The following is a 23,236-nucleotide window of genomic DNA, read 5'->3' as shown; positions in this document are numbered from 1 at the left end:
GAATACTTCCTCCTGGAAATTCTTTCCCTTTTTCTTATCTTCCCTTCTTTTTCAGGATGGGATGTCTCTGCCCTGAGGAAGGGGGATGTATCCTGCTGCCTCCTCCTTTTATGCTGAATTTTCCCCTCCTACCCTTTTCCTCCACCTGCCCTTGGCTTGTTTTTCAGAGGATGTTGAGTGTCAAATCTGGTTGATTTGTTGCAGCCCAATTAACAGATTCAATCCAATTAAGCTATCTGCAGTTATCTCTGTAATGTGGTGGCTTTGTTAGTCAACTCCACTCCCTCCTACCCTTGCAAAAATTTTTGCCTCCAGCTCCTCCCTCCAGATTTTGGAGGTAGATTTCCACCTGGTTCTTGGCTGCCTGATCAAAGCTCGTGATCCAGAGTGCAGATCCTGCAGATTTCCTGCAAGGATCAACTCCTCCAGCTGCCTCCTTTCCCTGCTTAGCCAAGTCTGCCCACAGCTCTTCTTCCTCACCACGAGACTTGCAATTACCATGTCTGTCTTTGGCAGCTCGGCAAGGAGGTCAGCAGTGTTTTATCTCCTCATGAGACTTTTCACTTGTATCTGAGCCTGGAGAGCATCAGCATCCTCTGCCTGGCTTTGGCTGAGTGAAAACTGCCCACAGAGACTTTTTTTCCATAGTTTCTTTGGCTTTCTGCAGTCAAAGTCTGGAATTTGAAATTCTGTCTCCTCCTCAAAGTGCCTTTTTTCCTTTCATTCTGCCTGCTGTAGATGGAGAAGCAGTGTCACTGAGGACAAACCTTTCCCAAAAAAGAATGGGTGATGCTTTAACCTGGAAGGAAACTGCCTCAGGTTTCTTGTTTTTATTTAGCAGAGTAACACACCTGTAAGAAAACCCTTCCTGGCAGGAGTCCTGTTGTCCCCTGTGCTGTCTGCAGAGGATTTCAGACATCAGACATTCCAGACAAAAACCAGTTTACTTCCCTAGGTGTTTCCATTCCTGGGCATCCCTATTTACCTTCTTGATTCCTGGGGAGGAGAAGGTCAGGAGAAAAAGGCTGTCCCACTGAAGCATTGCTTTCTAGCCACCAGGGATGCTCTCCCAGCTACCCACCCTTGCTTTTCATGTTCTCCCAGCCAGCCCTGTCTGTGTCCAGAGCCATGCAGCAGAAAATGGAATTAAGGAGATGGTTGTACCTGCTCAGGAGTCTTAGGTGCAGCAAGAAACTTCAAAGAGCAAATTCTGTCCCTTAAGTGACCAAACCTGAGACCAAACCTACACAACACTCTCCAAAGGAGTTATTAATTTAAGATTATTCTGAAAGATTACTCTGAAATCATCAATATAAAATCTGGAATTGCTCCCTATGCTGTTGGGAAAGATGGAGGTCTCAGTTTGGAGGACAAATCCCTTTTGGGTTTCCAAACCAGATCTCCTTTTTCAGAACTGCCCCAAACGACAGGATGAGGTGGGATAACTTTATTGACAGGAAACAGCCTGGCAGGCAGAGAGGGCTGATCTTCTTAATGGTGTCTTCAAATCCCCTTAACAGAAATCCCCACAGAATAGTCTTAGTGGCTTTAATAGGTATGAAAGCAATAGTGCTGCAAAGGAACGAGAAGCACTCGGGAAGCTGCATTAAAGGTGTTTAACCAGTCATAGAAAATGGTCATTTTGCTACAGAGTTTGAGCAATCCTTAAGAATTTAAGAGAATTATCTTCCTCTCGATGAATTGGAAATGTCAATTAAAAACGCTTCAGGAAGGTTGTTATTCTCTGTTAAGCCCTGATGGATTTCTCAGGCTGGGCTATAAATGATCTGCCTTGTTGCTAGCAGTAAGCCAGTTCAGGGCTCTGTCTCTCTGAGCCACATGCCTTGAGTAATTCATTCTGGAAGCATGAATATCAAAATATTGATTTTCATCATCATCAAACTTTGCTGCCATCCTTTGTAGCAATCTGTTCTTCGGCTTAAAACATAAAATGGTGAAAATCACATTTTTTAATTAACCTGCTTGCTTAGAACTACAAGTTTTCAGAGCATTTGCACCTTCAAAAAAATTAAGATGCTGCTACTTATTGGAGCAACTGGTGCAAGCAGAAGGTAAAGAACTGATTTGCTGATGGTACCTCCCTCTGAAATTGTACTCCTTGGCAAAACCTTATTTACAGCTCTAAGTCAATCCACTTTTTGTTGTTTTTTTTCCTGAAAGGGCTCCTGGTAATTTTTTTTTTTCAAAATCTTTTGGCCAAGCATTTAGCCAACAAAGCAAATATTCAAATTTCTGAAGTTACAAAAAGCATTTTACTATGAAGTCCCAAAGCAGAAACAGCTGGGATTTGTCTTGACAGCTGCTCTTCACCTAACAACAAGCAGCCTATTTGTGTTTACTTATTCATTAATATTGAAAAATAACACAATGGGATCAGATATCTTGGCTGGCAAATGCCCTACTTTTCCTCTGTGTTAGTACCTCTGCCTCAGCATTGACGATACATGAATGTTTTACATTTAAAAAGCCCTCATGGTTTGCTTTATTTTTACACCATTGACATAATTTATCTTCCCAGATGAAATAATTAAGAGCCCAGGCAGGGAAGCTACCAGTTCAACTGGAAAATGGCAACATTTCCATTTGTTTTCCACATGCTTTCTTAAAATAAGTGTTTTTCAGAACTGATCTGGATGAGAATAAATCCTCTGCTCTAAAGCTCACATTCCAGGTCACCTGGGATCTCAGTGAAATCCCATATTCCTCCTTTACACCAAGCTCTGAGTGGAGAGGAAGATGCTCAATTTCTTAAAGCAGAGCCTTGTGAAATGAGGCTTCACCTGTAGTATAAAATTATTTCAGGTGTCTGCATTTTCCAAATTAAACTCCCCCAGGTTTGTCCCAAATTTGGGGCTATTTTTCATCCCCCTCAGTGACATCACACAAGGTGTCCTTCTGATGCTTTGGAGAGCATAAGTGGCTTTTTCAAGGGGAATGAGCAAGAGAAACCTTGATGAAAGCTCATTAGCAATTGAAGTGTGTTTTATTTATTTACAAAATGTCTATCAGCCAAAAATGAAAACTCAAACTGCTGTCGAGTTACAGTGCAGCCCTGAAATGTCATCAGCAAAAGCTTCAGGGGAACCAGAGATGTTTCAGAATGAAGGCTGAAGGTTTGGTTTTTCATTTATCTGTTAACATTTGGAATTCTGTGGATAGAGGGTTTTTTGGGTTTTTTTTTCCTCTGAGAGGGCAGGAATGGCCAAGGTGTTCCCAGGCCGGAGTGGCACCAAGTTTGGGAACTCAAATCCTCCCCTGTGCTCGTGAGATTTGGAGCAGAAGGGCACAAAGCTGAGAAATAAATATGGGAGCAGTTGTCCTGGCCCTGGTTTGTTTGCAACCAAAGCTCACCTTGAGATGTTCTGTGAATATTTACCACGGTGGTTACGAGGGCAGGAATTGATTGGCATTTTGTTCCATTTTGTTCCACTGGGTTCTGCTTGATATGTAAGGGAATTCTCCTTGGAAATGCCATTTCATTCTCATTTGGGGATTTAAATGCTATACTAGGTGGTGCTGGACTGAGGGGCCTTGAGAAGTGTGCTAGAATACAGAAATGGGGAAATAATGGGAGAAAATCTGAGAGAATCACTCCCTCCACTCAAAAAGAAAGAGGCAGATAAAATCAGATGTTATATGGAAACAAAAGTTGCCAAAAGTGCTGGTAGAGTTCCCTAGACTGGTTAAAAGCAGTAAAATGATAAAATATTTTGAGAAATTATTTGGCATTTGGTACACCTGTGGCTCACAACTTGAATGGGATTTGGTTTAGCTGAGGCTGGAAGGAAGCACTGGTAACAAAGGCAGCACTATGATGGTTCAAAAGAAACCCCAAAAAATTCACATCATAACCTGGAGGGTTCCTGGGGAGATTTCCTGCCATGCTTTGTGCCCAAACTGACTGGTTTTGCACCACTCAGGGAGGAGATGGGGTAGAATCACCATGGATTTGCAAGCAGGGAGAGAAGATGTGAGATCCTCAGACTGAGGTAAGGAAAAGCAGCTTGTCCTGCTCTCCTGAAAATTCCCAGAGCTTAGCTAAGGCTTCTGATGGAAGCAAAAGGATCATTTCAACAAGAGTTCTTGGAGAGTTGCTAAATCTGTGCCTAAATCAGGATTCCACTATTATGGAAAAAAAATTGTTATAGCATTATTCATTGGCATTATTTTAATATTTTAGAGTATCCAGAAACACCTGCACGTTGTGCCTGAGCTGCAGCTGATCCTGTGGGAAAGTTACTAACTTTTAAGTAGTTCAGAATGAGGGAATCCAACTTTGGGCTGGGTTTGAGTGTCAGCCCGGGAGGGAGCAGCTCGCAGCTTTTTTAATGGTGCTAAGTCATAACTCCCTAGGTGTTACCTTGTTCATCACATGCTAATCCGTCTGACACAGTTTCCAGGGGAAATCTACTTCAACCCAACCCGCCAGCCGCCTCGCCGAGCAGCTTTCCCAAAATTGCACAAAAGAGTGTGTGAACCCCGGGGTTGCGATGACGCGACTTTTTGATTCACTCGTTCTGACGCTGCGGGGAAAAATTACATAAACCGCCGATGACTTTTTGGAGCGCTTAAAGGAAAACGAACTTTGAAATTAAGCCGGCGAGGGGAAAAAACTTTCCGTGCTGCTGGCGGAGGCTGTGAAGCTCCACCCGCGGGGCTCGGTGCGGGGAGCAGCGATGGCAACGAGCGCGGTGCGGAGGGGATGCGGGAGGAGCCGCGCTAGGAGGGACCGCGTGGCACCGGGAGTGACACCGGGGTGGTGTCGTGGGGCTGTGTTTGCGGGGCTGTGTTTGCGGGGCTGGGCTGCGTTTGCGGTGATGTTGTTTGCGGTGATGTTTGCGGGGCTGAGCTGTGTTTGCGGTGATGTTGTTTGCGGAGTCTGTGCGGCTGTTCTGTGTTGCGGAGCTGTGTTTGCGGTGATGCTGTTTGCGGGGCTGGGCTGTGTTTGCGGTGATGCTGTTGCGGGTCCGTGTTTGCGTGCGGAGCTGTGTTTGCGGTGATGCTGTTGCGGGTCCGTGTTTGCGTGCGGAGCTGTGTTTGCGGTGATGCTGTTGCGGATCTGTGTCTGTGTGTGGAGCTGTGTTTGCGGTGATGCTGCGGGGCTGTGCTCTGTTTGCGGGGCGGTCCCGCGGGGGTTGTGTTGCGGGTCTCTGTTTGCGGAGCTGTGCTTGCGATGATGTTCTTTGCAGGTCCGTGTCTGTTTTGGGGGCTCTGTTTGCGGGTCCGTGTCTGTTTGCGGGGCTGAATTTGCGGTGATGCAGTTTGCGGGGCTGTTCTGTGTTTGCGGGGCTGTGTTTGCGGATCCGTGTCTGTTTTTGCGGTGTTTGCGGGTCCGTGTCTGCGGGGCTGAGTTTGCGGTGGTGCTGTTTGCGGGTCTGTGTTTGCGGTGATGTTCTTTGCAGGTCCGTGTCTGGTTTTGGAGCTGTGTTTCCGAGTCCCTGTCTGCTTGGGAGGCTATGTTTGCGGTGATGCTGTTTGCGGGGCTGTGTTTGCGGGGTTCTGTTTGCGGTCCGTGGCTGTTTTCTGGGCTGTTTTCGGGCAGTTCCGGCGGCGGGCAGGTGCGGGGCGCCGGTGGGCGGGGCGGTGTGCCGGTGGGCGGGGTTTGGTGCCGGTAGGCGGGGTTTGGTGCCGGTGGGCGGGGTTTGGTGCCGGTGGGCGGGGCGGGGGCGCGTGAAGTCACCTCCGCCGTCCCGGCGCGCGCCGCCCCCTTCCCGCGCTTCCCGCGCGGCTTGCCTTAAAAGGACAATGGGGCGCGCGCGGCCGGCCGGGGCTCGATTGAGGAGAACGGGGCCGTGGGAACCGCGCGTGCGCAGAGCGCCCCGGGGGCGGGGCTCGGGGCGGGGTGGGCGGGGCGCTGGGGGGGCCGCGGGGTCGCGCACCGGCGGCAGAGCGCGGGGAGGCGGGAGCGCGCACAGCGGCGGGAGCGCCGCGCACCGCACGGGTGTTGGTGGCAGCGCGGCGCAGCGGTGAGTGATGCCTTCCCTTTCTGCCGGGCGGGAGCGAGCCAAAGTCCAGGGGACGGAGAGTGGGGGGTTCAGACTGACTTTTGTGGCTGCTTGTTGCTTGTTGTTCGGGTTTTTTTTTGTTTGCTCTCGGTGGGTTCCTTTTTTTTTTTTTTCGGCGGTGGTGGGATTTATTTATTTTTCCAGCAGCCGGTGGTTTCTGATCATTCCGAGTTACTCCCCGGAGTTTGCTCGCAGTTCTGCAGCGACAAAAAGACTTTGCCGCCTTGAAACAGTTTGACACGCGTGTGGCTTCTGTGAGCGCTGCTTCCCCCGGCTTTTCCTTCGGTTAGTGGAGTTTTAAAGGATGTGCGAGCGGAGAGAAACGCCTCCCGCATTGTTGCGGACCCATCCCTAGAACTCTGCCTTCTCCCTCCCCACCCCAAAGTACGATTAAATCTCCAAGTCTTTAGGAGGAAAAAGTAGCCGGTTGCCTATGATTCAACTCCGAGAGCGGTCCCAGGGTGCGGAGCGGGCTAGGCAAGCCGGGCTGCCTGGCCATGCCGGGCTGCAGGGCTCCTTTCCCGGGCCGGGCTGGCCACGCGGGCGGTGTGGCTCCGCCGCAGCGGAGGATGCCGCAGGTGCGGCCCCGCCGCGCCCCGCAGCGCACACCTGTAGCGCCCGCGCACAACTTGGTGCCAGCGGCGTGGCGGAGGGGAAGGGGACCGGCTGGTGCCGCCATCCCTCCCTCCGCGTGTTTCACGTGGGGACAGGGGGGCAGTTCTTATTGTTTTCGGTTATGATTGCGGAGGGCTCCGAGCCCGTGCGCGCTGCGGAGCGGCACAACGCGCGGCCGTGGGCTGGCGGGACACGTGCTGTCGGTCGCTCGGGTCGCGGCGTGGGGCCTTCCCCGTGCTGCCCCCGGCCCGGTGCGGCGTGCGGACCGTGCGGCGATGGCGTCCTGCCGCTCCCGGAGCTCGGGCGGCTCCCGTTCCCGCCGGCGTGTGCCCGCGCCCGGAGCCAACAAGTTCGAACGGCGGGCTCCGGGGGGCGGCGGGGCGGCCGGCGTGCCCCCGGCGCGGCACGTAGGCAGCGCCCGGCTGCAGGGAAAACAAAGGGCTCGCATGTGCTGCGGGCGGCGCGGCTCCCCGGCGCGCCGGGAAAAGCGCTCCTCCGCTCCCGGCGGGGGCTCGGCCCCGGGGCGGTCGGGATCGGCGAGGTGACACTTGTCCCACTCGGGACGGTGTTTTTTAAGGGCTGGCCGCCGGTTTTGGAGGAGTTTGGCGGCGCGGCGAAACTTTGGATGCGCGCTGGCTCCGCGCGGCACCGCGCTGCGCGCACGGCGCTGGGGCGAGCGGGCGGACAGAGCCCGCCGGGCGGACCGGGGCTGCCCCGGGGGTCCGCATCGCCCCCTCCGCGGCGTGCCCGCCTTGCCGGGAGGTCTGCGGCGGCCCTTTGAAGTGAAACTGTTGCCATGTTTGAATTACGTCAGGGCCGAGCCATGAGGAACCGGCGCGGCGCGGGGGGAGCGCGGGGGGCGGCGGGGCACGGCCGGTACCGCTCCGGGACGGGATGGCAGCGCTCCCCGGGCCGGCCGCCGCTCCATCCGCGCTTCCCGCCGCTCCCCCCGGCCGGATGGGCAGGCAGCTCCGCGACCGCGTGGTGGGGCGGTGTTAGCAGCGCGGGGCAGCGCCCACCTCCGCGCTCGGGGCTTTCCTCCCCGCCGCGCCGCCTTCCCCTTCCTGTGCTCCGCTAATTTATTTTGAATTTTTTACCCGTCTTTCGGCGAGGCGAGCCCCGCGGAGGGCTGGGGGAGCTGCGGCCACCCGCGTGTGCGCTCCCGCCGCTCCACCTGACCGCCGGGGCCGCCGCGAAAGTAGGTCGTGTGCCCCGGGGGGGTCTTTGTTCCCGGCTCCAGCCGCCGCCCGCCCGGCTCCAGCCGCCGGCGCTAACGGGGGGAGCGGGGCCGTGCCCGGGGCCACGCGGTGCCCGGCGGGACTCTGCCCCTTCGGGCGTTTTTAGCGCTGTTCTGTAGGGTTTGGGGTTTTTCCTTGTTTTGTTTCAAACTCGCTCCAGGGAAGCGCTCCCCGTCGCGCTGTCCCTTCGGTGGGATAAAAGTTGCCGCCGCCTCTGGTCGCCACCATCCGGCTGCGCGTAGCCCAGAGGGTTTAAAGGGACCTGCCAAACCTGTTGTTCGCTCGGGCCGTGCAACGAATCCCGCCTGCCCCGGAGCCCCCCGGCCGCGCTTTCCTGGCGGGAACGGCCCCGCTTCGTCCTACAAAGGGCCTTGTCCTTCGCACTTCAGTTATTCTGTCAATGTTACGATTGCAGAAAAGTTGGGAGCTGCCGCCCGGCGCTGGGGTTTTGCGGGCAGCTGATGCGGGATGCGGGCAGCTGATGTGGGATGCAGCCGGTGCGGGATGCTGCCCGATGCTGTGCCCCAAACACGTGTCCGAGCTCTGCCACCATCCCCTCGTGGCAGCAGAAGGCCCAGCGTCCTGCGTTGAGCCCAGAAGTGCAGCAGCAGTGGTTGTGCTTGAGCACAACCTGCGATGCTCTTTTTTTTTTTTTTACTCTAAGTTTTAATTTGGCGCTCAGGAAGGTGGCAGGCTGACAGCTGTGGAGACAAGTGTTCAGCTCTTTGGACGAGGGTGATGGTTCCTCAGCAAACTCCTTTACTGCTGTGTTTTTGCTCCCAAAGGTGAGAGTGTTTCTGTGCACCCCTTCTCGCCTGTCTGCACACAGACAGATCCACTGCATAGTTCACAGCTTGTTCAAATAACAAATTACACAAACTCTGCACCGTAGGGACGGACAATGAACTGGAAAGCTTTCTGCTGACACCAGTGGACACACAGCTCCTTTGTCACACAGGTAAATTCCTGCTTTCTTGGGATCTGTGGTCCGTGGTGGGGAGTTGGCAAGTAACAAGTCAGGATTTTCAAACACACCCACAGGCATGCAGCATCCAGCTCCTACTGAAAGTAGGTGGGATTGAGTGCTAGAGCCTCTGGGAAAAATTCCTCCTCACTTCATTCTCCAAAAGGAGCTAATTGCCTGCGTATTCAGTCTTCCTTTAGGAAGAAAACATCACTGACTTCTTAGTAGATGTTGAAAAAGATGATAAATTCAGAGGCAAAAAAAATCAAGTTAAAACTGTGACTGTTGTATTACTCATGCTGAGCAGCTCTTTCTGTGTTACCAAACTCTGCTTTGCATTGATTCTAACACCTGATGATTTGTACTTTTATAATGACATAGACGTGGTCCTGCTTGACAATCAGCTTCAGCCTTGTCCCCCGCCTTGTAGCACTTGCTTTTGAACAGAAAGAAGAAGCCACTGAGCTGGGGCCTGAAAATTGCCCAGGCAGGACTCCATTTCACAACCCAAACCTCTGCATTTCTGTAGAATGTGCTCAGTCCAAAGTCCAGCTGAAATGACCAGTAGTACTGCTTATGGACATAGAAATGTCTCCTTTTTAATGGAGTCACTTCAGCTATTCTGCCATATAATTCCTGCCCCTTCTGCTCAAATCCCCATCCAGGTACGTTCCCCCCTTTAAAAACAAACAAAAAAAAAGATCCCAGCTAAAAACCACACCCCCAAACTGTTCAGTGTCTCACCATCTCAGGGCTGTGATGCTTTTTGAGGAGCAGGTGGTTGCAGACAGCATCATCCCAGCTATGGTGACTGCTCAGATAAGCATCACAGACTGAGCTGCACATGTTCAGAACATCCCAGTTTTCCTGCTGGGCTCCTGCTCAGCCTCAGCCTGCTGTTAGTTATGCAACAGGAGTTTCAGGCAGGGGGAAAGTCGTCTTTCAAGGTGGAATGTCTGCAGGTGGGACAGGTTTGGAATTTTTGTTTCCCCCTATGCAAATCTGGCTGATTATTGTTTTCATGCTTTGGCCTATCCCCTGTGGAGTGCTAACCACATGGCAGTTCAGAGGAACACCCACGTGGCTGAGCCTTTCAGTTCTCTCATTTAAATGGAATAGGGACTTTCTTCCCAGGGAAGATCCAGCAGGTGAGTCGGTTTCTTTATGACTCGACTGCTTCTGGAAATGTAGCTGGGAACAGTTTATGACCCAGCCAGCATGCCATGGAGGCTCAAACATGGGGAAAAAATGTCCAATTTGATTTTTCATACGTGTTTAATAGTTGCTGCCAGGTGCATTTATTGTGTTGAGATGTCAGTTCAGCACTGAGCACACAACAGCAGCTGTGGACATCTACCAGCAACAGAGTGAGTTACTTATTTTGTCAGGGGAAATATTTGTGAAGATGTAGTTTTGACCTTTTTCTGGTTTTTGCTCAGCTCACCAAGTGAAAACTCCACAGCCTGCTGTGACATTCAGATGTTCCCAGGCTGTGATGGCCAAATACATCTTTCCTCCAAGTAAAGTTTTTTGGGTGGAGAGAGGAAGGAAAGTGGAAGGAAAATCTGAGGATATAGGGGACCAGAAGAGTGTACAGCATGCACAATTCCAAGGTTATGGTTGTTGGATATTAATCACTCTATTTTAAACTATAGGGAGAAATGACAGTAAAAAGATGTTTTTGCAGCTACTGAAGTTGCATTTTCAGATTACTCCAATTAGATTGGTCTCTAAACATCCTTGGAGCATTCTGGTTTTGTGCATGTTAAAATGTTTTGGGTTGTTTTTGTTTTTTTTTGTTTTTTTTTTTTTTGAGGCGTCCAATTTTAACTTCTCTTCTAAGAGTTTTTTTGCAGCAGCCTGTAAACTCAGGGGAGGTATGTTTACGTTGAGTCTCTGAAATAGATCAGCTCCTCTGTTGAGGTACAATTCTCTGTCCCACAGTTGATTTTCACTAGAGGCATTGCAGTTTATTTCAGCAGAGGGACAGGCCCAAGGATTTATTGTGAGACAAGCAGCTCTGCTTCTGGCGCCCTAGACAGCTCTGGAAGCATTTTTCATGTGTGTGCATGTGCCTGGGTGTATGCTCTGCAGATGCAAAAGCTGTATGTTCTTTCTGCATTAAGGCATCTGTTAAGTTCCCCTTTTAAAGAAAAAAAAAATGTGTAATTTTGGCTGTGCTGTTTAATTCCAGTGAATTTCTGTAGGGACGACAATTGTGAGGTTTTTACTGACAGGAACTCTGCATCAACATATATAGGGTGGATGGTATTTTTCTCTAGCCCAGCCTCAGGGAGGCTAGAGGAAAATCACAGAAGGACAAATCGAATTGTTGTTCTCCTCTCTGACAAAGGCACAGGCAGTTTTGGGTTGCACAAAGGGTGAATTATCCCAGGAGAGGAGGATACTGAGTATTTCAGTCTGGCATGCCTCTGCTCTCCCATAACTGCAGGGAATGTTTCTCTTTCAGCTCTGCAAGGAGCAGGTGAGCATGTTCATTCCCACTGGTAATTGTGTTACAAAGGGAGACATGCCTGTCTTCTAGGAATTCCATCCTTTCTGGTATAAAAGGTTTTCATTCTTCTTGGGTGATCACAAAGAATGCAGAAGGAATCTGGCGAAGCGAATGAAAGTGGCTCAGCTTACTTTAAAACCTAAAAGAGTTCAGAAGTTCCTCCCTGACTTAAACCTAATGAGCATCTGAAGCAATGCCTCCTTTTAATTTAGATGGTCAAATTAAGTTTTGCAAAGAAAACTAAGCGCCAGATTCTAGTCCTGACAGGTAACAGCACCTGAAACCCTTTTCACACACGTATGATGCATGCTGCTTTGTTACCAGCCTTTCACAAAGGTAAGAAGCAGGGTGTGGGGATTTTATTTTTTTTATTTATTTCCCACTTACTTTTTTCTCCCTGACTCTTCACGACTTTACTGTTCTCCTCCTGACTTCAAAATATTTTTTTTTTTGCAAGGCTAGTTTCTATTTTTGATGCAGCTTTTTTTCAAAAGTGAGAGGGCAGAAGAATGGAGAAAGCATTTTTCCTGGAGAATTTTCTGACTCCATTCAAGTTCCTAAAGCAGAACTTGAGGGAATAGCAGCTTCTGCAGGGAGAAGCTGCAGAGAAGGAGACCAGGGAGGAGGATTACTTTTCCCCTAAATCTCCATTTCTGCAGAATGACAGATTACACTCTGCTGAGATTTTTCATTCTTTTTTGGTGAGCTGTCCCTTACACTCCTGTGCAACTACTGATATATTTTAACAACATGCTTAAATTTGGCAAATAATAACAAATAGCATTAATAACATGCTTAGATTGGGCAGAATTATGTTGTGTAATGCTTCTTAGCTTCTAGGCAAGTTACTTAGTTTCTACTTGCCATCTTTTTTATCTGTCCCTGATTTCACATGGGCAAAGTTCCCCAGCCAAAATTCAGGTGCTGGGATAGCCAGCAGCCTAACTCCCTAGTTCTAATTTGAGCTCTAAATTGCAAAGCTTTCAAGTTAAACCTTTTAAAAAGCTTTATTTTTAATATTTCCTTCTAAGCACATATTAGCTATTAAGCTCTCCAGCTGACAGAATATTCAGTGTATAATGGTCAAATGGCAACTGCTTAGAGATTAAATGTGTGACTGGACTGACGCCTTCCATTTATAACTGGGCTTGGATGCAGTTGTCAGAGAAATCTGTTTAACTTGTGGTTTTGCTGCTAGCTCTTCCCCATTCAGGCATGATGTGTGGTAATGCCACTGCTGACCATTCATCAAGTGGGAAACAGATGGCACTAGTTTCCCTTCTATTGAAGGCTGGCGTTGAAAAGCTGCTCCTGTGAGAACGGCTGCGGCGATACAAACCAAAATATTTTGGGAATATATGTGTTTTGCAGTCTTGGCCAGAGCGTTGATTGTAAACTGTGCATCTTGTTCTGCTGTGGTGTAAATAGCAGCTGGTGGCAGATCATCTTATCAGCGTCTGGATTTCTGGAAGAAACCGGGTTAGAAAGTAAACTACATTGTTGACAGTTGTTTCTCGCCGTGTAGCAGTCGAGATGTTCTTGTTGCTGAAGTCTGGCAGCACTGATGAACCTTGTGCCTGCAATTAGCCTTTGACTTTCTAAAAGAAAAGCACCAAACCACAGAGTTAACATTGGAGTAGTCAAGCAAGATCTAAAATTGCTGTTTGGAGATTAAAAACTCCCAGGTGAGCACACTGTCAGATCTCCAGAGGCTTGTTGAGCAGTGTCCTCAAGAGCATCTCTTGAAGAAATGAAATACTCAGGGTTTGCCTAGACACTGTTGTTTATTTTCTCCACAGATCAGGAATACTGACCTGATTTTTGGCTGTGCATTCACTTGCTACACATCCAGCAGAGGCTGAGAACAGTTCTGAGTCTAATCACCCCTCAATGAGCCCATTCTGCAGCTCCCTACTGGGACACCTTTTACTTACCAGAGCTGCTCCTGGCCTCCCCTAAGAAGCCTGGCAGCATTTGGGGTGACTTTGCTGGATATTTGGGGATATTTGCTCGAGTTGTGGGATATTTGCACGAGTTAACCCTGGGAGAATGCAGCCCTAGGTGAGCTCCTTGTGCTGTAAATGTGAAGAAAATAATTCAGCACTTCAAGCTTGTGGAAGAAAGCATGAGCTGGGACAGGAGGGAAGGAAAGGATCCTCTTCATATCTCCCCTAGGCGTGGAGGATCTCTTTGGCATTCAGCTTGAGCAAGTCCTTTGCTATCAAAAGGCTCTACAAGATCAAGACAAGCTTTATGGAGAGCTGACTTGTGTCTTTCTAAATGTTGGTGCAGCAGTGATTGCAAAGAGCCTCAACATCAGTGGGTACAAGGTGGTCCTGGCTGTGCAAGACTGACATGTAAACATGTTCCCTTCCAGCTGGAAATGGGTTCCTTAAAGGATTTAGTGTGAGAGTATTAGCCAGTAATACTGGATACAATTTTTATTTGTCCTCATGGGAAGCTGCATGTTTATTTGGCAGTGCTGCTGTGCTCTTGATCTTCCCCTCTGGGTTGGGGGATGTATTTGCACCTCTGTGTGGGACAGACTAGGCTTGGTGGTTCCCTGGTGTTTGCTGTGGTCCCACAGAGGTGTGCAGGATCTTTTCCCATTGCACACAATCTCTGTCAGCCAGGCTGGGTATGGTCGTGTTGTGGAAGCATGTTTGACCTCACCTGAACCTGCCTTTCAAAATATTTCATTGCCATAATGATGTGGCAAGTCTTGGCAGTGTCGATGGAAGATTTCAGATTATTTTTCTCCATCCCACTGGAGGGTAAAAGGATCACAGGCCTTACCTTCCTGCAGGTGGAAGATCTGGGGACAGATGGTGTGCCACAGACATTCACCAGTAACCTGAGTTGGGTTATTGGGACTTGGCAGCACCTGGGACTCAGAAGGGACTGAGAATTCCCTCTCACCATACTCACCCACAAGTGATGGAGTTTCTTCTCTCCTGAAAGTCCTGCCTGAGCTACTGGGTCATTCAGTAACTTTTTGTTAACTTCTAAAAGAATTTAATGATATGGCCTTCGTTAAGGAAAGAGAGGGAAATGCTGTTTTATTTGCATGGCTATAATTTTCATTTTTTTAAGAAGTTCTCAGCAGTGGGAACCTGTTCTCCTGGAGGAGACCTGTCCCCTCTCTGATTCCCTGAAGTGTGCTGAGCAGCAGAGGTGGCTGCTCACTCCTTGCAGCAGGTGGTTGAGGCAAACCTCAGGCAGGGTCTGTTCCAAAGAGAGCACCTTGGAGCAGTCCCTGTGCTCTCAGGCAGATGCTGCATGCCTGTGAGGACTTGCTGTGTGCCCAGGCTCGGTGCCAGGAGAGCACCAGCTCTGCTCCCTTGTTGGTTTGGTGTTTTTGGAAGAGCTGTGGGAACCCTGTTTGCTCTGAGAGCATCTCGTGCCCTGTCAGGTTGTGTTAACAGCAGTCTGGCTTGGTGGGCTCAGTGTGTGTTGAAGGGGTTTGTGGTGTGACTGCAGTATCTAACTTGAAATGTTTCTGCCTGGAGAATGGATCCACTGTGTGCTACCTGCTCTGCCAGCAAACCCCAGCCTAGGTTTGTGAAAAGATCTCTGAGAACAGGAGGGTATTTTTGGCCCTCTGGGCTGGCACAGTGTGCAGAGCTGGTGGTTCAAAGCAGCAAGGTCTGTGTGAGCAGAGCTGCAGCATTCCCAGCCCGGGATGCTGGGATGTGCCGCAGGGTTCTGCTGCCTGCCCTTCCTTTCCTAGCTGCATTTCCTTCCCATGGCAAGCAGGGTGGGGAAGGCAGGAGGGCGAGGACAGAGCGTGTGCTGACATGGAGCTGGGATGCTCCCCAGGCCCTGAGAAGGGAGCAGTGCTGCAGGTCCTGCAGTGCAGACAGGGCTGGTGGGACTCCACCCTGCTGTTTTTAGAGCAGCTTTTCAGGTATGTCTGCCCTACAGCCCAGGGCTATGACTGCAGCTCATTTAAAACACTCCCACTCGCTCCCAGAGTTTGCCAGGGGTGTTTGCAGCCAGCACTGGTGGTGAGGAGGTGGTTCTGGTGACCCAGAGTTCAGCTGCCAGCTCCTTATCCATGGGCAGGTTCCCATGGCTTGTCCTGCAGCCTGTTTGGCCACAAGCCCTGGGCTTCCACTAGCCAGGTCAGCTGCATTCACACACCTGCACTGTGCTGTTCAAATGTACCCTCAGAGTAGATTTGAGCTCGTTATGGGTCCTCTGCTGGGTATTGCTAAACATTCCAGCTCTTAATTATATAATTTTATTAACAACTACATTCTAGGTGCATCTGCTCTTCTGAAGCAACATGGGATAAAAAAACCCCCATGCCCTAATCTAGCAGGTTTTTTTATTTCAGTATCTAACAGTGCTGATTAACAGCAGTTTCTGTTTGTTTTCACAGGCTACAGCTGGGAGGAAAAAATGTTTGGCTTTCACAAACCGAAGATGTACCGGAGTATAGAGGGCTGCTGTATTTGCAGAGCTAAGTCCTCCAGCTCTCGTTTCACTGACAGCAAACGTTATGAAAAGGATTTCCAGAATTGTTTTGGGTAAGATTCTTGCCTCAGTCAGCAGTTAAGGCATTGATGTCTAAGCTGCAAACGTGATGTGTTGTCCTTCTTGCTCTGAAAGCCTGAAGGGTTAGGTTAGCAGAGGGGAGTGGATTTGTCACTGGATCCATAGAGGTGTAAATAGCTACACAGAATAATGAACCCTGCAGATCCATGGGGGCTTTCTGTGGCTCTGAAGAGTCAAGAATGTTAGGTGAAACCTGGTGAGTGAATATTTAGCAGTTTTATGCAGAGCACTTTGTTAGGAATATTGGTTCAAATAGGATATAGCAACATGTTATGAAAACTTCTCATTGGAAACCCATTCTGATGGAAAGTGATTAGCTTTCCAATTAGGTAATGTTACTTGGAAGCATTGGTAAATAAAACTATAATTAGTAGAGATTTCTTGTACCACTTACTGTGACCTTTCAATTTTTTTAAATGCTTTTGAACAGCTTTGAAATTTTGTGTATTTTCCTTTTCCCTGCTTTTTCTAAAAGCACTCCTTTCGTGTAGTGAACTTTAGAGTGCTTTGTGTTTACTTTGGATGTTTTTACACAAGTCCAGTGGTGACAGTTTTCCTTATCATATTTCTTGACTACTGTCCTTGGCAGCCAAAGGCTGTGTGCAGATCCATTTTTTTTTTTCATGGTTGTTTTTAACTGCACTAAAGCAGCTTGCAGTGCACCAGGGCCATTGATGTTGTGCTATCTGAAATATGTTTGCCAAGGTAAAAATGCAGACTAAACACTGAGCAAATAAGGGCTTATCTGAGCCTGCCCCATTCATCTATAAACCATCCCAAGTCTTCCTATTTCAATAGTTATTTAAATAGCTGAACATTTCTACAATGTTTCCCTGTGATGTTTATTTTAGAGTGGATTAGCAGTGGAGATGATTCCTGAAGAAAGCTTGTTAGAGGGAGCAAATATTGCTGTCATTCCAGGGTTTCTGCAAGCTTATCCTGTGCTCACGTGGGAGTGTGTGAGGTGGTGTTTGTTACTCATCCTTGAGGCTCTGTGAGAAAGTTAAGACCTGAGTAAGCTTTTGATGTTTGTTCCCAAGGGTGCGTTGGAATAACATGATTATTCCTCCTGCTCCAGACAAACTAAGCAATCCACCAGAGCTGTGTCTTGGTTTTGGGGGGGAAAAACCCCAAAACCTGCAGGTGGTGGGACTGTTGTTTTCAGATTGTGACACCTTTTTATTTCAGTGTTGGGAAAAAAGTGAGACCTGGTCTTTAAAGGCACTGCCTGAGCATCCCATATGAATTGTAAAACCAGAAAAACAGAATTTCAGAGCCCTTCTTATTCATCAATTTTTATGCTTCTTTGCTGTTACCAAGTGGGGGTGTGCTCTGATGAGCTGTTGTTAAGTGATCTTTGCTTTTGTTTCTCCCAGGCTGCACGAGGCTCGCTCAGGAGACATTTGCAATGCCTGCGTCCTTCTGGTGAAGAGATGGAAAAAATTGCCAGCAGGGTCCAAAAAAAACTGGAATCACGTTAGTAATTTGTTTCTCTTCCACCCCCAAACTCACTCTAGAAGAAGGGAGGTGCTGGCAAGGGTTTGGGGTTTGCTCTTTCACCCACACTCTCCCTTCCCACCATCAGCATCTCTAAATCCTTCCTGGAGTATTTCCTCCTCTGTGGCTCCTACCTGCCTTCACTTGGCTTCTGTGCAAATGTGATTTTGCAAGCCTGAGCTGCAGTCACAGACTCACCTTGTAACTCCATGTTTTCTCAAGCTCATAACTTTGTCCAAAAGTCTCTTAAGATGCTCAAAACATTTCAAGTTTGGCCTTTATCCAAAATTGGTTGCTTTTCTTTTTTTATCCCAAGCAAGGTGATTTGCTCAAACAACACATAAATCAATCTCATTTCAATCAGATAATTACAATGACTAATATCTTACAGCTATTTTCACTCTTGTATTGTGTTTTGATACATCTTTGTATTCAATCTGGGCCTAGGGCTGGGAGGATGATCAGGATTCTTTGGGTATGAAATGGTCTTTATCCAGGGTGCCTTGATAGTAATGGGAGCCAGAAGTATGGTTATTAGCTTTACTAAGACATTAAATTGATTATTAAAAAAATATCAAAAAAACAAACAAAACTCCAGGGTGTACATGCTTGGCAGACTCTCTTAACTGGACCTGTATTAGCTTAAATAATTATTTGATTCTAAACTGAATGTGTCAAAAATGGGAAGCTGGCAAAACTGGAACCAAATATGCTTTTTAAACTAGTTTGCTGCATTTTCCTGAGGACTCAGCCTCTGTGAGAGGCTGAGATTTAGCCAGATTTAAATGAAATATTAGAGTGTCATTGCCCAGAAATGCAATTATTAACCTGGATTAACTGATGGGGTTTGAACACCTGTAGCTAACTCAGTACAGTTCTCTCTACTGAGGCAATATCTGGGCATGCTGCACAAGAATTCACACATGCATTTTCTGTGTTCTAGGTGGTAGATGCCAGGGCTGGACCCAGCCTTAAAACAACACTGAAACCAAAGAAAATGAAAACTCTGTCTGGAAGCAGAATAAAGAGCAATCAAATCAGCAAACTGCAGAAGGAATTCAAGCGGCACAGTAAGTGGATTCAAAGGGATTTTGGCAATAAACTTCAGCTTCCCCTACCACAGCTCACTGGGAACTGGCTGGGCTGAATCCCCTCTAGATTCAGTTGGGTGCATTCACACTTTTGGGCTCTCCCTGTTCTCACAACCTTTTTAGAAGAAAAACTTAAGGTTTTTCTTCTAAAGCAAACCTTCCAGCTTAGCTATTGCTGACTTGGTGTCTCTCTCTTTGAATTATCCTGCCTAGTCAGAAGGAGAAGTCTCCAAAAATCAGTGAAAGCCCTGAGCCAAGGAGCTTTTATCTCCTCACCCCAGGTGCTGTAGTTAATCTGATTGTGTTACTGTAGCTGCTAGAGATGGCAGCTGAAAGGTAGGAGAGTAGAGTCTGTTAAGGAGTCTGTAGTTTCTGGTCTTGATCCAGCAATGAGAATATATATAGAGAGAGAGAGAGTGTGTGTATATATATATATATATATATATATATATCTAGATATATCTATACAGTATATATAGAGAGAATATATATTTATTTTTATATATTATATATATAGTATATTTATTAGGTATAATATATATATTTTTTCTATATATATTTATTAGATATGTCATAGAGAGAGAGAGAATCTATATGAATAAAATGCACTAGTGAGAAGAGCTTTGAAAGACTTCACCTGAATGATGAGAGGGAAGGTGTGGAGCACAGACCCCCATTATGCTGAGGGATGTCCCAGTGATTGCAGAGCATGACCTGCATGGGCTGTGTTTGAGAGCCAGGAACTGAATCCTGATCCAGAATCTCTCTCCCATCCCTCATGGACAAGGACTCCCTCCAGTTCTGAGCTGTTTCACAAATGCTGACTGATTCATGTCTTTATTTGGTGAAATAAATGGGTTTTCATCATTAGGTTTTTCTTGTTATTTAAAAAAGTCTCTGCTCCCAATCCACGGTCAGGAAGAGGGTAAATCATGGGCTGCATGTCCTGATGGTGGCATTTATTCTCTGCCCTGCAGATTCTGATGCTCACAGCACCACTTCCAGTGCCTCCCCAGCCCAGTCACCCTGCTACAGCAACCAGTCTGACGATGGATCTGACACAGAGATGAGTGCTGGGGCCAGCAGGACACCTGTGTTCTCCTTCCTAGATCTCACCTACTGGAAAAGGTAAAAAAGCAGCAGAACATCCACTCTGTGCAAGCAGCAAATTTACTCTGCCTGCACACTGCTTGATTCTGCTGCAGGAATTTGCTGCTGTTGATTTGGATTTGGTTTTAAGGATATAATTTAAGTCACAGAGCATTATACAACACCTGTCTGTCTTTAGCATGTATTTATGTTTTCCCCTATCTCCTTCCAGTTCTCTAAACACCAATCCAGTTGCTGGGAAATATTTTTTTGCTGGTTTGGGGAGTAGCAGATTATATTCCTGTCTGTCATTATCTTCTCTTAAAACTATGCCCTGTAGATACAACGTGTTGCTACATACAGGAGTGCTCTCAGTTTGCCAGCAAAACACAGCATTTGATTTGGTTGACCTGTGATGGTAGTCATTTGGAAAAAAAAAAAAAAAAATTCTGGAGTGGGAGGAAAACCACAAGGTTTTCTGGGAGCTGACGAGCTTGTTATCTTTTATTGCATGTTGTGACACAGTAATCCCTTGTTTAGCTAATTGCTCCATTGAAATTGTTGTGACTTTGCTGCCTCCTCTCAAATGATGTTTGCAAGTGCATTGTAGCCAAGGTTAGCTCAGCCCAGATAGCTGTGTGGCTGAAACTTCTCTGGGAAGCAAAGTGGGAGACTTGGTTTTGTACAGATGTGTTTAGGTTTTTTCTCTCTTTTTTTTTCCTTCTCCAAAGATGTGTTGTGCATTTAGACAGAGACTTTTTTTCTCTTTATGAGCAGTTTTTTTTTGTCCCTATCCTCTGGGCTGAAGGTTCAGTACTGTCTGGGGTCAGACTTACTTTTTGCATGTTTGTGAATTCCGAATATTCTAAACAGACCAAGAATCTGTCTCCCTGCCATTTCTTCCAGGCAAAAGGTCTGCTGTGGAATTATTTACAAAGGGCGTTTTGGAGAAGTCCTCATAGACACTCATCTCTTCAAACCTTGCTGTAGCAATAAAAAATCTCCCACTGAAAAGCCAGAGCAAGAAGGACCACAATCCCCAGCAATCTCCACCCAAGAGGAGTGGTGACTTCCTTGGCTAGCTGCAGAAGGTTCTACAGATCCTCTCCATTCTCTGGAAAAATCCTAGAAAAGTGACTGTTCACTTTGGACACCTGCTATGCTGCCAAAAGACTACTCCCTAGGACTGTTTTGGGTTTTACTGCTCCAAGTCCACAAACTCTGAGGCCGGTTTGTATCCTTTCAGAAAGACTGTACATAATATTTAAGATGCTATGGAACACTTGGCAAAGCTGAATGCTGCTGCAAGGTTGTCTAATTTTTTTTTTCCCCCCACACTCACTTCCCAAGGGAATATGAGGATGGGGTTTGTATATTAAAGTATATGTAGTTCATGTTTCTGTATGGAAAGAAGCGGTGGTTGTAAGGCTTTTTGGTTTTTTCCTTTTTTTTTTTTTTTTTTAAAAAGTTGGTTGGCAAACTTCCTAAATCCCCCAAGAAAATATTTCACTCTTAGACACGTATGAGTCAATAAGATAAACTAATACATAGAAATGTTATAAGTCACCTCTCTAGTTATATAAATATATATTTTTAAAGGTGTGGAGATTTCACCCTATACTACTGACATAACAAAGACAAATATTTCATCCCCCTTGTGCCACAGACTGGTAAATTCACCTAAGAGCTGAACCCAGCCAAATGGGAGGTTATTTTGTTTTAAGGCAGCAGCAGGCACTACTTGGTGTAGTAATCCCTGGTGGTTAGAGATGGACCAAGAAACATCTTGATGCCCAAGTGAGGTGCAGATGACAAGCAGAACTGAGTATCTGCTCTCTGCTGGCTCAGTGCAGCTGAAATGTGACCACAAGCAAGACTCCTCCTGCTTTTGGACCTGACAAAGAACCAAACCCCTTGCTAAGCAAATCAGGCACTGGGCCAGGGACATAATCTGGTTGCAGCCTGGGGTCTGGATTCACAATTGCTGTTTTGAAACCTTTCCCCTGCAGTGCTTCTCTGTGTTTGGGTTTTGTTGGGGTTTTTTTTTTCCCATTTGTTTGTTTAAGCAACTGCCAGATCAACGCTTTTGTGAATACAGAATCTGCAAAAGTTCTGCTAAGAATGGTGCTGTGCTGAATCGAGGCAGCTCTGTTTGCATATGTGATCAAAAGATAATACTTTCTACTCAGATTCCCAGACAAGCTCATGTGCAAATGGTTGTGACACTCCTGCAAACTCTGCTCTGCCTGCAGGGGGGAAGCAGCTTCCTGCAGTACTGTGCTGCAGTTTTGGCTCCCAGTTGCTTCATGTTCCTTTTTATGAAGGTTTAACTTGTGTGAGTTGGGAATTCTTTTCGTGTGGGGGGTTTTTTTTCCTGGTTTTAGGGGGTGGGAGGATTTTTTTTTTTTCCTATTACTCTTTTGGGATATCCTACAATGGATTGCTACATGGTGTGATTCTTGGGGTGTCCTGTGTAGGGCCAGGAGTTGGAGTCAATCCTGATGGGTCCCTTCAACTCAGCATATTCTATGATTCTAAGCTTTCCTTTTTTGTGAGAGTCATTGGCATAATACTGTGGTGGGTAGGGTTTAGGACTGGATTTCCATGTAGTCTCAGTTCCTGAAACGGGAATACTTAGCAAATGAAAATATAGATAGGGAAAAGATATGCAGGTTTTAAGAGGAGCCTCTACCCTCAAAGCTTTTTTTTTCTTTCTTTTTTCCTCTCCTGTTGGGTAAGCCAACCTCTGGAGAGACAGAAAATCAGGGGAAACAGGGCTTTGACTTATCACAGCCTTAGAGCTTCGAGCTTTCCTTGGACTCGTTTTGCTTTTCCAAAACTCTGAGGTTCTTAGGGGGAGGACAAAGCTGCTTACCTTGCTTTCATCCTCAACCAAATAGAATTGTTCAGCTTGGAAAAGACCTAAGCCCACTGAGTCCAGCCATAGATAAATGGATACTTGATTGTATAAAGGCATAACTAGGTTGATCATGTCTAACAAGGGCTTGAGCAAGAGTCCTCGTGGTTTTTGCAGACACCTATTTCATGTGAATTCGTGCTTTCAGCATCATGACTTCTGTACACCTGAGAAGGCTGCAGTGTTGGTGGTAGGATGTGCTCTGATTACGGATCATCTCTTCTGTATTTATTTATTTATTGCTAGATTTCAACCGCCAACTGCTTCCCCTAGTCCCTCCCACCTCTTCCATTCCCGGTAGTGATGCAAAATGAGTAGTCATGCACTTTGTATTAATGTATTAGAAATCTATGGAACCTGTTTTGTACTTTTATACTGTTCAGACACTTGTAATCCAAACTTTTTTTTTTTTTTTACTAGGGTAATGAATAAATTTAGACTTATATAGAAAATCAGCAACTCCTGTGTTTATTTCAGCTCTGTTCTTCTGTTAATTAGATTTAGTGTTGGACCCAGCCCAGACAACCCACGTTTCTATTTGAACAAGACCAGGGCTTTTTTTGGAGGGGGGAGTGAGGTGTTCTTCCCACGGCAGGCACAGTCAGCTGGATCAGCTCCAGCAGACTGGTGGGAGGGAAGCAAAGTCTCTGCTGGGAGCTGTCGGTGAGTAACTGAGCTTAGAAGATAATGGGGAAAACATTGCAGCCTCAAGCACCATGGCTTG

The 23,236-nt window shown here is 47.3% G+C and overlaps 1 protein-coding gene across 2 annotated transcripts; it reads left to right on the top strand.

Annotated features, from left to right (window-relative positions):
• The first annotated feature begins 5,899 nt into the window (after positions 1-5,899).
• SINHCAF (SIN3-HDAC complex associated factor) lies at positions 5,900-22,964 on the top strand. Of its 2 annotated transcripts, none has more exons than XM_085049460.1 (6): positions 5,900-5,987; positions 15,743-15,890; positions 17,295-17,394; positions 18,359-18,485; positions 19,484-19,634; positions 20,502-22,964. In XM_085049460.1, exons 2-6 carry the CDS (start codon positions 15,763-15,765, stop codon positions 20,662-20,664), a joined length of 669 nt encoding a protein of 222 aa, XP_084905586.1. In that variant the 5' UTR covers positions 5,900-5,987; positions 15,743-15,762; the 3' UTR covers positions 20,665-22,964. The 2 variants fall into 2 exon arrangements, with proteins under 2 accessions (XP_084905586.1, XP_084905585.1); XM_085049459.1 differs by lacking the exon at positions 5,900-5,987 and adding an exon at positions 8,663-8,837.
• The last annotated feature ends 272 nt before the right edge of the window (positions 22,965-23,236 follow it).

Source organism: Lichenostomus cassidix, chromosome 1Ab, assembly GCF_008360975.1.
Source record: "Lichenostomus cassidix isolate B80296 chromosome 1Ab, HeHo_3.0, whole genome shotgun sequence".
Classification (NCBI taxonomy): Eukaryota; Metazoa; Chordata; class Aves; order Passeriformes; family Meliphagidae; genus Lichenostomus; species Lichenostomus cassidix.
Note: the sequence above shows the minus strand (reverse complement) of the source record. Positions and strands in the feature narration are given on the sequence as shown.